The 12,605-nt window shown below is 39.8% G+C and overlaps 1 protein-coding gene across 1 annotated transcript; it reads left to right on the forward strand.

Moving 5' to 3' along the window:
• Window positions 1-9,094: 9,094 nt before the first annotated feature.
• Window positions 9,095-12,605, forward strand: LOC124123028. Its single transcript, XM_046486271.2, has 6 exons — window positions 9,095-9,161; window positions 10,033-10,311; window positions 10,687-10,714; window positions 11,037-11,240; window positions 11,986-12,104; window positions 12,372-12,605. The coding sequence occupies exons 2-6, from the start codon at window positions 10,105-10,107 to the stop codon at window positions 12,501-12,503; spliced, it is 690 nt and encodes a 229-aa protein (XP_046342227.1). The 5' UTR covers window positions 9,095-9,161; window positions 10,033-10,104; the 3' UTR covers window positions 12,504-12,605.

Below are 12,605 nucleotides of genomic sequence, written 5' to 3' on the forward strand. Positions count from 1 at the left end.
AAAGACAGTCAGTCATAGCTGTAGTCATATCATTAGCCAGATGAAAGCACCACATTGCCTCATTATATCTACATAAGGATCAGGGTTGATAAGGGAGGTTTATTTATGTCTGTATTTTGTTGAGAGGGCTTTGTCAGGTAGTTCACGTACGTGTTTGAGAGAAGAACTTCGGGCAGGGAAGGACTCTCCTCTCTGTGTTTACCTCAAGAGAAGTCGTTTGAAAATGATATTTAATTGATTCTGGATGTTTGCACACAGAATAAGGGATTCAGGATATACATGTATACATCAAATTACCCAACTGGTTTGCTTTACTGACTACATAGAGGATCTTTATAAGGATTAATTGTTTAATAAGCATTACTTAGAAGTTGGCAGATGACAAATACCGATATTTTAATCAAAGAAGTTGTTATCCATAAATTGTGTCTAACTTCTATGTTTTCTTGGACTGATCGTTTTGATCACATAGTTCACTTTTTATAATGGAAAAGTGACTCCAAGTACATGATACCGATATTGTTTTCATACATATTCCACCAAGTGAGTGTGAGCGATTGATTCTATGTGCTCTTTGCTTTGATGCATCATCGGCTGCGATGCTGTTCGCTGCTGTGTAATGTTTTCCCTTGTCCCGCGTGTTCACGTATTTTGGAGTGAACAGTTGACTTGCCTTTGCGTGTGTTCCGCTGATCTTTTTCGCGGGCACCTGGTATCATCACACTTTGATAGTGATTCATTGACAAAAGCTTATGATATAGTCGGACTACTATGGAGTCTGACCTGAGCATAGATGTCTATGACCATGGACATAGTTTTTATGGTTTATTTAGCAACATTCCAGCAATATCACAAGAAATGGCACTCCCTTAAACACTGTATTATTAATCGAACCCGGTCCTTAGCCTTGCCATGTAACCCTTTAACCTCCAGACTACCCCAGGGCTTCTTGTCCCACAGGGTGAAATTCCTCGTTCATCTCAGTGGCAATATTTCCTTGTTTCGTCAGGGGCTAAGGGGGCACCGGTGGCCCAGTCGTCTAAGGCGCCGCGATTCGCTTTGCAGAGTTGCGTCCCTAGGGCACGCCAGAAACCTATGTTTGTGGGTTCGAATCCCGGTTCGCCCCGATTATGTTTCTAGGTTTGTCAGCACCATACGCGTGCCCGTTGGTTTCACCGAAGTGGTAAACGTGTGAGACCTGTTTCACTTCGGGCTTTCCTCACACATAAAGCTGACATGCCGTGATACAACTGTAATAATGTTTAAAACTCACACACTCAGGGGCTAGAGTTGTCCTGTGGCCTAAGTCGCCATAATTCTTAAGGTAAACATGCGTCACATAGGCGTCCTATGATCATGGGTTCGAATCCCAGACCCGTCATCAAGTTGGTTCCAGGTTTGTCAGCACCATACCTGAGGTCGTTGATTTCACCAACGTGGTAAACTTCTTAGACCCTGCTTCACATGGAGCTTTTCTCTCCAACCACACTGACTCGACCACAACCCAAATGCTGTTTTAAGCTATAATTCTCTCGCCTAGCCTTACTTGTTGCGTTAAACTTCTTACAACACTGTTGTCCAAAGTTGTGAGGTGTAAAGCAACAAACAAACAACAAAATATTATCCCTGATAAATGAAGTGTAACATTAAGAGAGTTCATTTTCCTCACAGAGCGGCGGGTAGCGTAGTTGTTAAAGCGACAGTTCGTCACGCCGAAGACTCGGGTTCTCCACATGGGTACAATGTGTGAAGCCAATTTCTGGTGTCCCCCGCAGTGATATTGCTGGAATATTGCTAAAAGCGGCGTGAAGCCTTACTCATCGGGGGGCACGGGGGGCCCAGTCGTCTAAGGCGCCGCGATCCGCTGTGCAGAGTTGCGTCCCTTGGGCACGCCAGAAACCTATGATTGTGGGTTCGAAGCCCGGTTCGCCCCGATTATGTTTCTAGGTTTGTCAGCACCATACGCGTGCTCGTTGGTTTCACCGAAGTGGTAAACGTCTGAGACCTGCATCACTTCAGGCTTTCCTCACACATTAAGCTGACACGCCGTAATATAACTGTAATACTGTTAAAAGCGGCGTTAAACCCAACTCACTCACTCAATCACACTCACATACTCATTCACTCTTCAGCTCACTCCATTGCCCCGCGCTTACAGTACAGCATCCTCCTCAGGCGCACGTAAAATCTCATAATACCACCACATATAAAAGGAACAGCATCCACAAACTTAAACGAACACAATCCATGTGTGAAGGCCATTTCTGGTGTCCCCGCCGTGATATTGCTGGAATATAGATAAAAGCGGCGTAAACCATACTCACTCAGTCACTTGTTATAGATAATATAAAATCTGAAATATACGTGTGTGCTAATCGATAGTTTATTTTATTTTATATTTTTTGTTTAACGCCCATTTAGCAATATTCCAGCTATATGACGGCGGTCTATAAATAATCGCTCTGTACATGACAATCCAGTGATTGGCACCATGAGCATCGATCTCCGTAAGTTGGATGCGAGGAAATTCATCAACCAAGTCAGAGAGCCTGACCACCCGATCCCGTTAGTCACCACTTATGACACGCTTGGGCTGAAGACTAAATCTAACCAGTATGTGTTATCGTGTTATGGTAACGACGACCATGAAATAAAGAGTGCATGAATTTGGGCGGAAATTGAGGGTGAAACAGTTGATCAAGCTCATGAGAGGGTCAATCTGGAACATGTTTCATGTGACAACTAGAGATGGGTTCACAAATAATCATTCCAAAAGCATTCGTTGGTTCCACGTGGCATGCACCTGATCAAATGTCCAATGGCTAATTCAGTCCTCCTCTTTTTGAAGCACCAGATCTATTTCATCCATCGTGGCTGGACATGCCAGAGGCAATCGAGACGTCTACTATAGAAGTGTTCTGTATGCCATGGTGGTCCTCCCACCCCTGACTTCCACAAGTACACGTGTGTTTCATACAAAGGGTAGGGCGGCATGGCCAGTGTGTTAGCACCGCCCTGTGACCATCCACGGACGATGTGTAGTAGTGTTCTATATGCCATTGTGGTCATCCAACATTTTACTTAAAAAATACACGTGTGTTTCAAGCAATGGTCTTTACGAACGGGTCAGTGTGTTAGCACCGCCATGTGAGTGAGTGAGTATGGTTTTTCGCCGCTTTTAGCAATATTCCAGCAATATCACGGCGGGGGACACCAGAAATGGGCTTCACACATTGTACCCATGTCGGGAATCTAACCCGGGTCTTCGGCGTGACGAGCGAACGCTTAAACAACTAGGCTACCCGACCGCCCAGCACCGCCATGTGACCATCCGCGGACGATGTGTAGTAATGTTCTATATGCCATGGTGGTCACCCCACACTTTACTTTAAAACAAACCATGTGTGTTTCATGCAATGGTCTTCACGATCGGGTCAGTGTGATAGCACAGCTATGCGACCAGAAGTTATATGATAATTTGAGCCAAACACACACGGTTGGGTTGGAATTCAACAGTTCAGCGGGTGTACCATGGTGGTTATCCCACATTTTACTTAAAAAAATAATTGTGTGCTTCATGTAGTGGTCTTCACGATCGGGTCAGTGTGTTAGCACCGCCATCTGAATGAGTGAGTGAGAACGGTTTTACGCCACTTTTAGCAATATTCCAGCAATATCACGGCGGGGGACACCAGAAATGGGCTTCACACATCGTACCCATGTCGGGAATCGAACCCGGGTCTTCGGCGTGACGAGCGAACACTTAAACAACTAGGCTACCCGACCGCCCAGCACCGCCATGTGACCATCCGCGGACGATATGTAGTAATGTTCTATATGTCATGGTGGTTATCCCACATTTTACTTTAAAAAATACATGTGTGTTTCATGCAATGGTCGTCACGATCGGGTCAGTGTGTAAGCACAGCTATGCGACCAGAAGTTACATGATAATTTGAGTCATACACACACGGTTTGGTTGGAATTCAACAGTTCAGCAGGTCTATCCAGTGGATAGACTGCTTACAGACAGGTATGTGTACAATAACATGTTTTACATTAGAGCTTTGTAAGTGTGCATTCTTCGAGCAAGTGTGTCTAATATTAAATCCAATACCAGCTCTTGCTATTCTGGTAAATGGATGCTTGCCAGACCGGTTATACAAGCGTTGATACTGTTTGAAGAGGGATGCATTCATACAATATACATCGAACAATATGTTTGATGTTAGATATGTTCGCGAAGGAATTTGTGTTTGGTAGTCATGTTATGTTTATTAACACATGTCAAAGGATTCGGTTATAGTGCTGGAATATATATACACTTTGTCTTGAGCAACCCATGCTTGTCGTAAGAGACGACTAAAGGATGTTTGTTTGTTGTTTTACGCTGCACTCAGCAATATTCCAGCTATATGACGACGGTCTGTAGTAAATAATCCCGTCTGGACCAGACAATCCAGTGATTGACATCCCGATCCTGTTAGTCAGTCGCCTCTTACGACAAGCATAGTCACCTTTTCCGGCAAGTATGGATGGCGGAAGACATAATCTACCCCGGATCTTCACGCGTCAGACGACTAAGGAAACTGGGTGGTCACGCTGACTAGGTTGATGCATGTCATCCCCGCTGTCTGGTCAAGATTCGATCATGTCCATAATTTACAGACAATATACCTGGAATATTGCTAAGTGCGGCGTTACACAACTAACCAACTTTGTCCACCAAACGAACCAATGTTTAGTATGCGCATATCCTACTTTAACATGATAGCAATGCTAATACATGTATTCTATAGATCACGGTTAGCTATGATAGGATGTTAATATGTGTGCAGCCGATTAAAATATGTATATGTGTATCTCTGATACTGTTAGTGATATTAAATGTAATCTGGATTGTGATCTCGCTACCGTTGGAAGGCATGTAGTCACTCACTGTTTTCATCAACACTGAAATGATTCGTGAACTTTGCAATGATTCGTTAATGTACATTCATGAAATTTGGTGCTTTCAACTGGGATAAAATTATTTTCATTTTGACAGAGATGCGACTATAACCCTAGACCCGCTTTTAGAAATATACCAGCAATCGTGGCGGGGTCACTAGAAATGGGCCTCACACTTTGTGCCTATGCGAAAATCGATCTAGGGTCTTCAGTGTGACGAGTGGACGCTTTAACCACAAGGCTACCGCACTGCCTCTTCATATACATGAAACTGAACGACATAGCCTGCAATCATGCAACATCACTGCGGAGTGTCTGCATTTAATTTACCCAAGCCTTTCATTAGATGCGAAGAAAATGATTAAAAGTCTATATTCCACACATCAAATAAAAGCATTAACATACATTTAGATATGATATGTCAGGTTTTATTAGCTACGATACAAATCCAATACATTGCCACGTTACACAATATAATATGTACGTTAAATATAATATGCAATCGTGTTTATGATAAAAACAATAATCACTGGAACAGCTGTGGCTGCGTGACTCATGGTTGGTGCATAAGCTACACATGTTTATGCATCTGTAATATTTGGAAATATTACACAACGAGGTAGAATAATTGTGTGTTATAACTTTCCCATATTTGCACGTGTGCAGTTTAGACATTATCTATGCGGTTTGGTCATTTGAAGCCACAGTCACAGTGATATGACGACATCCTTTGTTCATTACGTCGCAACTCGATTACATGATGTCATCTGAACAATAGGCTACCTTCAGTGAAGTCGCTCTGTGGGGTTAACATTTCATACGGTTTTTTCTCCATGTTCTTCTCTGAAACTTTAGAAATGTTGAAGCTGTTATAAACGTGTATGAGATTCCTGTCACTTTATTTTTGTAATATGTTCATTGAAACTTTCAATATCTATATGTATTTGCATAACACCCCTGTCATCTTGATTTCATTATTATATATGCATTTATTTTATACTTTTCTCTGAGAATAAACAGAAAAACAAAAAAAATTGGAAACTAGAAAAAAAGACGGTTTGAGGTAACCGGTGGAGACATGAGCTCAATGACGTCACATTATACCGACAGTTACGTAACAAACAGTAGATGACGTCATCTTCAGTTATCTGCGACAGTGCGTAGAAATACTTACTATTATAATGCTCACTGAGAGCGCATCTTCCCTAAAGCAGGGGAGTTAACTGAAAAGTCTTGTTAACGATTAAAATAATCCAATTACTGATTGCAAAAAATAAATACATTATTGTAGTGCCTAGACAAACCCACCCACAACTTTTCGGAGAATGTGAAGACTCCCCTACACTGCAGCCATCTGCAGATTGTCAGAAATGCTGTATTCCTGGTAGCAAACCCGTCAGTCAACAGATTGGGAGGTACCAAACCTAAGGCACCAAGAACAATGGGGAGTCGGACAGCGTGACATTTCGAAAGCGAGGTCTGCATATTTGCCATGTCTTTCCTCAATCTTGTCAATCACATTAGTGTCAAAAGGGACAGAACATTTAATGATAAAACTGATTTCAGTGGATTTATAAAAAAGAACAAGATCAGGTTTGTTGGCCTGGATATGTCTGAGGCTGTATACGGGCCTATTCCAAAGAATTTTGTATTTATCATTTTCCATGACGCCCTCTACATGTTCCGGGTCGTACCATGGATGGACCTCTGTGTCAAAACCACATGCATGGCGAAGACGGTAATAAAATGATCGAGCTACACCATCATGTCGTTTAAGATACTGTGTTTGTGCCAAAGCTGGGCATCCACTGAGAGTGTGTTGGACAATCTCATTAAATTCATTACATACGCTCATTTCATATTTACATTTTGATGCAAAATCAGACGGTTTCGTAAGTTAAACAGAAAGCTTTCTGTTTCACTTTTCAGGCCAGACGACTTCATCCATGCAAAGGGCTTAATGTAAAAATCTTTACATTCAGGGTTACGTGTTAACTCTTAATGCAATTTCTTTTACATTAAGAGTAACAACCAGCAACCTTTAATGTAAAAATTATATTTTTTACATAAGAGGTTAATATCGTACGTATCGCCCCTTAATGTAAAACATTCTTATAAACAAAGTTTGATTGGAAATATGGTATGAAAAAATTGAATCAAATCACTTCAAATGACATATAACAAAGGTGAATTATCAATGTCAATGAAACGAGGTCTCATTACCTGCTTTCCTAAAGGGGGCAAACAAAAAGAATATTTGGTGAATTGGCGACATATTTCGCTTTTTTATCGGTGTTCTTATATCACTTACAATATCTCGAAGAATCAAACCAGTTCTTGATTTATTGATAGAAGAAGACGAAAAAAGTTTTAAGTCCGCAAGATATATTGGTGAGATCATGAGACAAATTTATGACTTGATGGAGCACAGCGAATCGCGGCGCCCTAGACGACTGGGCCACCCGTGCCCCCTGAATAATTATCAGAAATAATGCCGATATAAAAGGCATACATTTGGGTAGTGTTGAATTCCTCACACAACAGTTTGCAGACGATTCAACTTGCATATTAGATGGAAATGAACGCTGTCTACATGATGTACTGCGAGTACTTTGATTTTTTCCCACGTTTCTATGGGCTAAAAGTAAACACTGATAAGACATTGAAAAGGCTTATTTGGATAGGGTAAAAAAAAAAGAATCAAGAATGAAGCTATGTCTTCGTGAAAACTAAACTGGACTCAAGGTCCCTTTGGCCTACTTGGGATATCCTATTGTCTTGAGTTAGAAGAAATGATTGATTTGAATTATATCAATGTAAATATAATTTTAAAATCTCTTATTTCTTCTAACTCAAGACAATTTGTTTGCAGCTCTGCCGAACCACCCTGACTCGAAAGTGGTCGATTTTCAAAGTAAATGTTTCTAGTTCATATGGGCCAGAAAACCCAATAAAGTAAAAAGAATTCAGGTGATTTGTGATAAAAAGAACGGAGGTTTTAATGTTCCGAAAGTAGAAGAAATAATAATGGCCCAAAAACTATCAATTATTAGAAGATTCTTTAATAAGTAAATAAAATGGGGTACTCTTTTTTAAATGAACTTACCGAAAATTGGACAAGGTTCCATATTTGAATACAACTGCCAATATCTGAGAAATACTATTGTCACAACGATACGAAACGACTTTTACAAGGATCTCCTGACTTCTTGGTGGAATTTCATTTCATCTATTCATTCCACAGAACTATCAGAAATCGACAATACAAACAATAAAACAATACTGCAGAACTATAAGAATCAATCGAAAGAATTTGAGACCCCTCTGAAATCCCATGTGACCCTTTAATATGCAACACCTACATAAATGTGGAAAAAGACACTACTTTAACAAACGTTTGTTTGAAAAATTATTGTTTAAAAAATCAACGCTCAATATTTTGAAAGTTGAAATATCTTAAGAGGACTGGACAAACTCTTACTACATACTATTTACGTGCACTGTAGATACTAAGCTGCAATGTTTTCAATACAAAAGTCTACCCCCTTTCTACCTACTAATAATATATTATCCAAAATGGGATATGTAGACATCAATACATGTAGCCTTTGAGACACACAGAGAAACGACTGGACATTTGTTTTGGGATTGCAGCTGAGTAAAAACGATCTGGACAGCACTGGAACTTTGGCTAAATACCAACGCTCTAATCAAAGGAAATATCCCCAAAAGACATGTTTTGCTTGGATACAAATTCAGAAGTAATGACTCATTAAACCTTATAATTATTCTTTGCGAAAAACACATGTTCTCATGTAAAGACACAAAGCACATTCCATTGTTCCAGATCTTCCAGAATGTACTGAAGCAGTATTTCTTCATCTCCAAATGTACAATGGGAATTTAGACAGATTCTTTAAATATTGGTCATCATGCCATACACTTTTTGTAACATAAATTACTTTTTTTTCGGTTTTGTCAAAACGATATGAAATGCCACAAATGAAAAAAGAATGTTTAAAAAAAGAAAGAAAGGATCTGCATTGCCAACACAGCACGTTCATCTCCAAAAGATGCAGAGAGAATAGTTGAATACCTGTGCTGCTTTATGCTGACATGCGCAGTGAGTTGCAAACCCACGTATATATATCGCTGCAGTTACCTTCGGCAGCAGTCACTAGCCAGTATTCAACGTCGTCTCAGTCAGTAAGGTAAAGTCTCAAAACATCTTATTTTTGATTATATGTGTGTTGATGTGATCAAGAGCATTACAGACAGCGTTACTTTAATTATAAACTAGATATATACAGAGAGCTACATTGAGTCCAGTCGTCATAAATAACCATTGGTGTTTCAATTCATTTATTGAATTGCAAAAGAAATAGGAGGAGCGAGGATGAGAGCAAATGTGCGATAGCATAAAGAGCGCAGAAGACGTTTTAAGTGTCACCAATAATCTCGCCATGTCTATATGTTATAGCACAAAATTAACAGAACTGATGATGTAATGATGTGAATACGTCAACCGATCATGGTCTATTTATGAAAGGAATACGCATTATTAATGACAAATTTACATGTATATGCGTGTTGACTACCAGCTGCATATTTATTGGAGATTTTATCTAATACATGGCAGACACCCGGGCCTGAGGCATCATCAAAGATAAAATTATCAATAATGGACAATTAAATGTACACACACAAAATAAAGGAAATAATATAAGCACAAAAAGTTTCAATGATGAGAGGATTCGATGCAAAGACATCGAAAAGACATAAATTACTCTCCAACATCTACAAAAGCTGTGATCTTAAAAATTATTCGAATATAACTGTGAAAACTGAAAGATGTTGTCATCTGGCTTGTTCGCAATATGTTCTATAATGTGACCTTCTTTCAGCCTGTTGGGACTTTACATCTAGATTAGAGAATGGCAAAAGTTAAAATAGTTATATATCTTCGCAAAATATCTGGTATAATCAAAAAATTCTAATTGGCAGAAAAGTAATGTTTTGATACTTTTCACAATCTACTTATAAATGTGTACAATGATATGGCAATTATATTGTTGTTCATAGCCAGAAATCAAAGGCGGAACTCAAATAAACCTGGACTTTCGGTTTGTGCGGATCAATTACAATTTTACAACAATGTTCATGCTCCTCATTGGTCTCCTCACCCTGTCGTGTCTCCCCCGGTCGGTTCCCTGCGGCTGCTTTGATGATAGAGACGCCCTTCTGTACAGAGTTGACATCACCCTTCCGCCTAAGGAGGGGAGGGACGAGACGGCAGACATATTGCAGATTAAGGCAAAAGTGGAGGGTCTAACTGACATCAAAGTTATATTTTCATTTAAGGTTAGTGTAATTGTTGCATCGCCATTTTGTAACGGGTAGACCACCTCACGTAGCTTGTCATAAGAGACGATTCACTTTGGATCAGGTGGTCAGGCTCTGTGCCTTAGCTGATTGCAAGTGATCTTGCCCCGATGGCGTTGATCCTTGCTCATCACGTGTTTGTATTTTGGTTGCGACAAAGCATTCTGTTATTCTCAGAGAAACAACCATGTTGCTAATCACAACAGACTTTGATCGGACTGTCAGGATCTTTGTCGCCGTTTGTCGGTCCCTGAATCTTTGCCCATATATATTTACAGTCTTCTTGAATACCGTTTATCTTGCCTTAGAAATATTCACTAATTCACTTCACTTTCTCAAATTGCTGTTTTACAGGAAATCGGGAACCCAAAGGTATTGCTTGGTGAGTTCGATTATATAAAATTTGCTGATGTTTCCCTTATAACAAAGTTACTTTTAGACCTACGCTACTGTTGCTCAGCACATCTCCTATTAGCGTTATATGTGACTATACTACGTAACTAGCTAGCATTGCCAAATCTGAACCAAACTTCATTAATCGTGAAGGACATTTGATTTTGTCCAATCATCGTCCACAGATGCAGTAAGACGATTTCTCAGAAACTAAATTATAGATAGAACAGCTATCCTTTTATTGTCAATTGACATGTTTATCTCCTATGTTTGTTTACAAGACAAAGGAAAGAAATATCTGTTAATTTCAGTTCTTAATCTTGAGAAAGCTTGCAGCTGGCCACAGTTGACAACCTTTCTGTCACGAAAGGGCTATGAGGTGAAGACGACCCCAGTATACCGCTGCAGTGACTACGCCCGGGAACTTGGGGTCAATGTATCCAGAGACATTTATGAGATGTCTCTCGAGGATGATGAGCACTTACTTCTTGCCAAGCAAACATGTCATGTCAAAGGTATGTCTGGCAGTTAAGCGCTTACATATAGATCGTTTCATGTAAGTATTACCATATAGTTACAAGTTATTATTATCTTATTGTTACAAGTATTATTATATAATTAAACGTATATGGTCACTATACATACAGCATCCCATGGGTTAACTCACCTGCAGATACCTTTCCTAGCTATTGTGCGTGTTGGTTTAAAAGGGGGATAAACACAACAGCTCTTCTAGCGAGTATAAGCTTTGTCCAGGAATAATAACACGGTAGCACTGTAGCTCATTTAGTTATACATTGAACTGTCTGATATATCAGCACACGAAGTAATATAAACAGGTGTACAGTTGTGTTGTTTTTCAAAGAGATTTCAAAGCTTTTGATTTTATTCTGACCAGTCAGGTTTTAAATGACCATAAATTCATTTGATTGGAACAATCCTTTCGTGTCAGAGTACATAAACATAACTACATGATTATCTCCAAAATATAAAAAAAAAGCTGACAATCTTGACTTTGTGGTAGGAATCTCCAAAGCATCTAAGCATTCCTGGATGTCCAATACTTACCTGCTGTAATATCTCCTTGTGACAAGGATGAGGGTTGAAGTAAAGAACAGTCAAAAGTGGAAAATATACTAGGAATTAGGTAGCTGCCTACAAATGATCAAAATGCACAGCCATGTGCACGCTTTGTGAATAAAATCTCAAAGTTCCAATTCCAGACTCATGTATGTTATCCAATTCATACTTACATTTCAGATTTAACAACACCTGAGTTTGACGAGAAGATGAGACAGATGTTTGAGAGAGACGTGGGCATTGTGAAAGCAGGTCATCGGGCGGCATGTTTCAGAACTCTAGCAAGCCTTCCAGTTGAGGTGAACCTTCTTGCACAAGTCATTATTCCCCTGATTTTGTTTCTAGGTTTGTCTTATCATTCCTTGTGCTAAGCGGTAAATGTCTTTTCATGTATCACTTCTGACTTTTCCCCCGCATCAGGCTGACACACCATTCTTATAACTAAATAATGTTAAATGGTGTGTTACACCGAAGTATCTCACCCACGATAATTTGTTGTAGCAATTGTGATGGTTATCATCCTTCAGGATATGTTTGCAATGACTCATTTCTTGGTCACATTTCAGTTGATGCACTTCGCGCCACTTGGCCCTCAGAAAATGGAGGCGGGAGTAAGTATCTTGCGTGGACCTGAAACCTTTGACCTCGAAATCACTCGAATCCAGAACCTTGATTCGTACGTGGGAGGGTGTCAGTGAAAAGATGTAGTTTCCTACGTGGCCTGAAGGAAGACATTTTAAACATGTACACGAAAAGAATGATATGTAATCAGCTTTGAATAAAGTTTGGCATTCCTTTCA

Source organism: Haliotis rufescens, unplaced genomic scaffold (genome assembly GCF_023055435.1).
Source record: "Haliotis rufescens isolate VD_foot unplaced genomic scaffold, xgHalRufe1.0.p SCAF_14, whole genome shotgun sequence".
Lineage (NCBI taxonomy): Eukaryota > Metazoa > Mollusca > Gastropoda > Lepetellida > Haliotidae > Haliotis > Haliotis rufescens.